The sequence below is a fragment of the Euphorbia lathyris genome, chromosome 7 (genome assembly GCF_963576675.1).
Source record: "Euphorbia lathyris chromosome 7, ddEupLath1.1, whole genome shotgun sequence".
Classification (NCBI taxonomy): Eukaryota; Viridiplantae; Streptophyta; class Magnoliopsida; order Malpighiales; family Euphorbiaceae; genus Euphorbia; species Euphorbia lathyris.
Window position 1 is genome coordinate 36,767,461 of NC_088916.1, and position 3,043 is coordinate 36,770,503.

The 3,043-nt window shown below is 38.2% G+C and overlaps 1 protein-coding gene across 1 annotated transcript; it reads left to right on the forward strand.

The window, feature by feature from the left end:
* The first annotated feature begins 774 nt into the window (after nt 1-774).
* On the forward strand, nt 775-2,711 carry LOC136201128 (small ribosomal subunit protein eS6-like). The gene is made up of 6 exons (XM_065991715.1): nt 775-893; nt 973-1,037; nt 1,596-1,653; nt 1,741-1,849; nt 1,941-2,213; nt 2,308-2,711. The coding sequence occupies exons 1-6, from the start codon at nt 888-890 to the stop codon at nt 2,544-2,546; spliced, it is 750 nt and encodes a 249-aa protein (XP_065847787.1). The 5' UTR covers nt 775-887; the 3' UTR covers nt 2,547-2,711.
* The last annotated feature ends 332 nt before the right edge of the window (nt 2,712-3,043 follow it).

The window sequence follows — 3,043 nt, forward strand, 5'->3', positions numbered from 1 at the left end:
AATCAATTCACTTCAAATTCTAAATATACCACACTTTAGAGCTCTTAAGTATCTGCAATAGAGCTTTTAATAGCAGAAATTGACAAACAATAAAGATGATCTAGTAGTCACAATTCAGCCTTTCAATCCCAGGTTCCTAGAAAAACTATGTGATGAATAACCACTTTTGAATCTGGGACTAAACCATATCAACTATGTAGATAATCATCTTTTTAATATTATTATTATTATGAACTTTCAAACTCTGCCACTCGGTACATTCAAAGAATTAACAAGCTAGCTAAGGCTCATCTTATAATTTAATTGTGTGAATTTTGACCTACCAAAATCAAAATTAATAACAACAAGAGAGACGTACCAAGATAGAGTAGTAGAGTCGGATCAGTGGCGACGGTGAAAAGATTTCGCGGCGCCGGCGGTGGGAGGGAGTTGAGGCGGAGGCGGCTAGGGTTTTTTAAAGGGTGAGTGAGAGAGAATGTGGTGTGGTGGTGGGCTGTTTGTTTCTGTCGATCAATCGATTTAGAGATAGATAGGGAAAAGAAAGAAATATCACACACACACCACACATGCTATTAATTAAATGGATTTCGGTTTGTTCGGTTTTTAACCGAACCAAACCGAAAACCGAAATCCTTAAAAATCAGAAACCAAACCAAACCAAACTAACTAAGAATGGTTAGGATTGGTTCGGTTTGATTCGGTTGGGTTTTTTCGGTTTTCGGTTTTCGGTTCGGTTTTGCCCTTTTATAATTGGAGTAAAACATAATAAAATTTGGTCCAGCGTATAAATATGAAGTTAACTTGACAAAAAAAACCCTAGAAGGAAAAGGGCGAGTGTAATCTGGGTTTCAGTTTGGACGCAGCCGCCTCTGCTCGTAGCAGCCAAGATGAAGGTTTTTAATCTTTCAAAGTTTCGTAGTTCGATTTGGAAACACTTCAGTTTCATGATTTTAAATCTCATTGTCTTTGCAGTTCAATATTGCCAACCCCACTACGGGGTGCCAAAAGAAGCTCGAAATCGACGATGACCAGAAGCTGTAAGCTCTCATTTCTCTTTTTTATGGTTATGCCGTAGACTTTTTTGGCTTCTTGCTTCATGTATTCTTTTTCTTCTAGATATAAGGATTTCTGGTGATACATATGCCTGACCGAGCTTTTGTTTGGAATTCATCGTAATCTTTTGAATCTTTAGCAATCTTTATAATATGAGGAGGGCTTAACTTTTGTAAACAGGGAAATTAAAGTTGGTAAGTGGATGTGCGTTTGTTTGAATGGGAGGAGACGCAAATGTCCGCTTAATTTGTAGGAAATCTGGTCTAAGTGGTTAAAGGTACAAACAACTATTTGCCACTAAGAGTATCTGAATGAGGAACGAGATTACATGTTGATGACGAAATGAGAGTCAAATGAATTAGGAATTTTGTTTTGTATTTTTTAAATTTGTGGATGATAAAAATTAACCATTGACATGGTCAGTGTGATTATGATTTATGATGGAAGGATGCTTAAGACCGGACCTGGTGAATCTTTTAGATACATATTTCATTATTATGATTTAGCACTGTTCTGATGTTTTATGTCCTTCCATGCTTTAGGCGGGCTTTTTTTGACAAGAGAATCTCACAGGAGGTCAGCGGAGATGCACTTGGGGAGGTAAACACACTGCATTTTGACATATATTGTTCAATGTTCAATGTATTTTATGTTTATTTACTGCCTGTCCTTGATTTTGTTCCCTAGGAATTCAGGGGTTATGTTTTCAAAATCATGGGAGGTTGTGACAAGCAGGGATTCCCCATGAAGCAGGGAGTGTTGACTCCTGGACGTGTCCGTCTCTTGCTTCACAGAGGTTGCTGGATGCATCTGTGTTGTGATTTTACTCCCTCTCTCTCTCTCTAAATCTAGTTAATAATAATGGGGTATGCTTGATTGTTGGGTAGGAACTCCATGCTTTCGTGGATATGGAAGGCGCAATGGAGAGCGTAGGAGAAAGTCGGTGCGTGGGTGCATTGTGAGCCAAGACCTCTCTGTTTTGAACTTGGTGATAGTAAAGAAGGGAGAGAATGATCTGCCTGGACTGACTGACACTGAGAAACCAAGAATGAGAGGACCTAAGAGGGCATCCAAGATCCGCAAGCTCTTTAATCTCTCAAAGGAGGATGATGTTAGGAAGTATGTGAACACATACCGCAGATCATTCACAACAAAAGCTGGTAATCTTCTTAAATTTCTTTGAATAGTACAATTAACTGTGAGTACCTTTTCTTAGGCTATAACATAGGGTGTAATTCGAACTTTTTGGTGCAGGGAAAAAGGTCAGCAAAGCCCCTAAAATTCAGAGGTTGGTTACACCACTAACATTGCAGAGGAAGCGAGCAAGAATTTCCGATAAAAAGAAAAGAATTGCAAAGGCGAAGGCTGATGCTGCTGAGTACCAGAAGCTCCTAGCATCACGATTGAAGGAGCAGAGGGAAAGACGAAGTGAGAGCTTAGCCAAGAAAAGATCTAGGTTGTCAGCAGCTTCTAAGCCATCAGTTGCAGCTTAAGTCCATCTTTGGCTCAAGTTCTACTGAATTTTGGTAGCAAACATGAATATAACCATGTTTTTTCTTTCAATTGAAATTTCATTTGCCTTGACTTCTTAGTTGATTGGATTATTCGTATCATTATGACTTTATATAATTTTATGGGAATATATTTTACTTTTGCCATTTTGGGTGAATGATCTGCTTTGATGGTTGCATTTGGGTGCCTATAAGTCTGTGGGTTTGTTTTTGACAAAGTGGCTATTACTTTGTTTGTTTTCACCAATCGATGATACAATGGTGAAAAAAACAAAGTAATGCTTACTTCGTCAAAAACAAAGTAAGCATAGCCTTTGCCTAAGCCTGTGATTACATAGTTGTGTTTCATAGTAATATACCAATGGTGGAAGAATACATGAGAGATGGAAACAAAACTTCTTTCCCATTTCTGCTTCTCTATATTCCTTCTTTGTTATTGATAGTTTCTTGGCTCTTTTTTCAGTTGTCTTGTGTAGTTT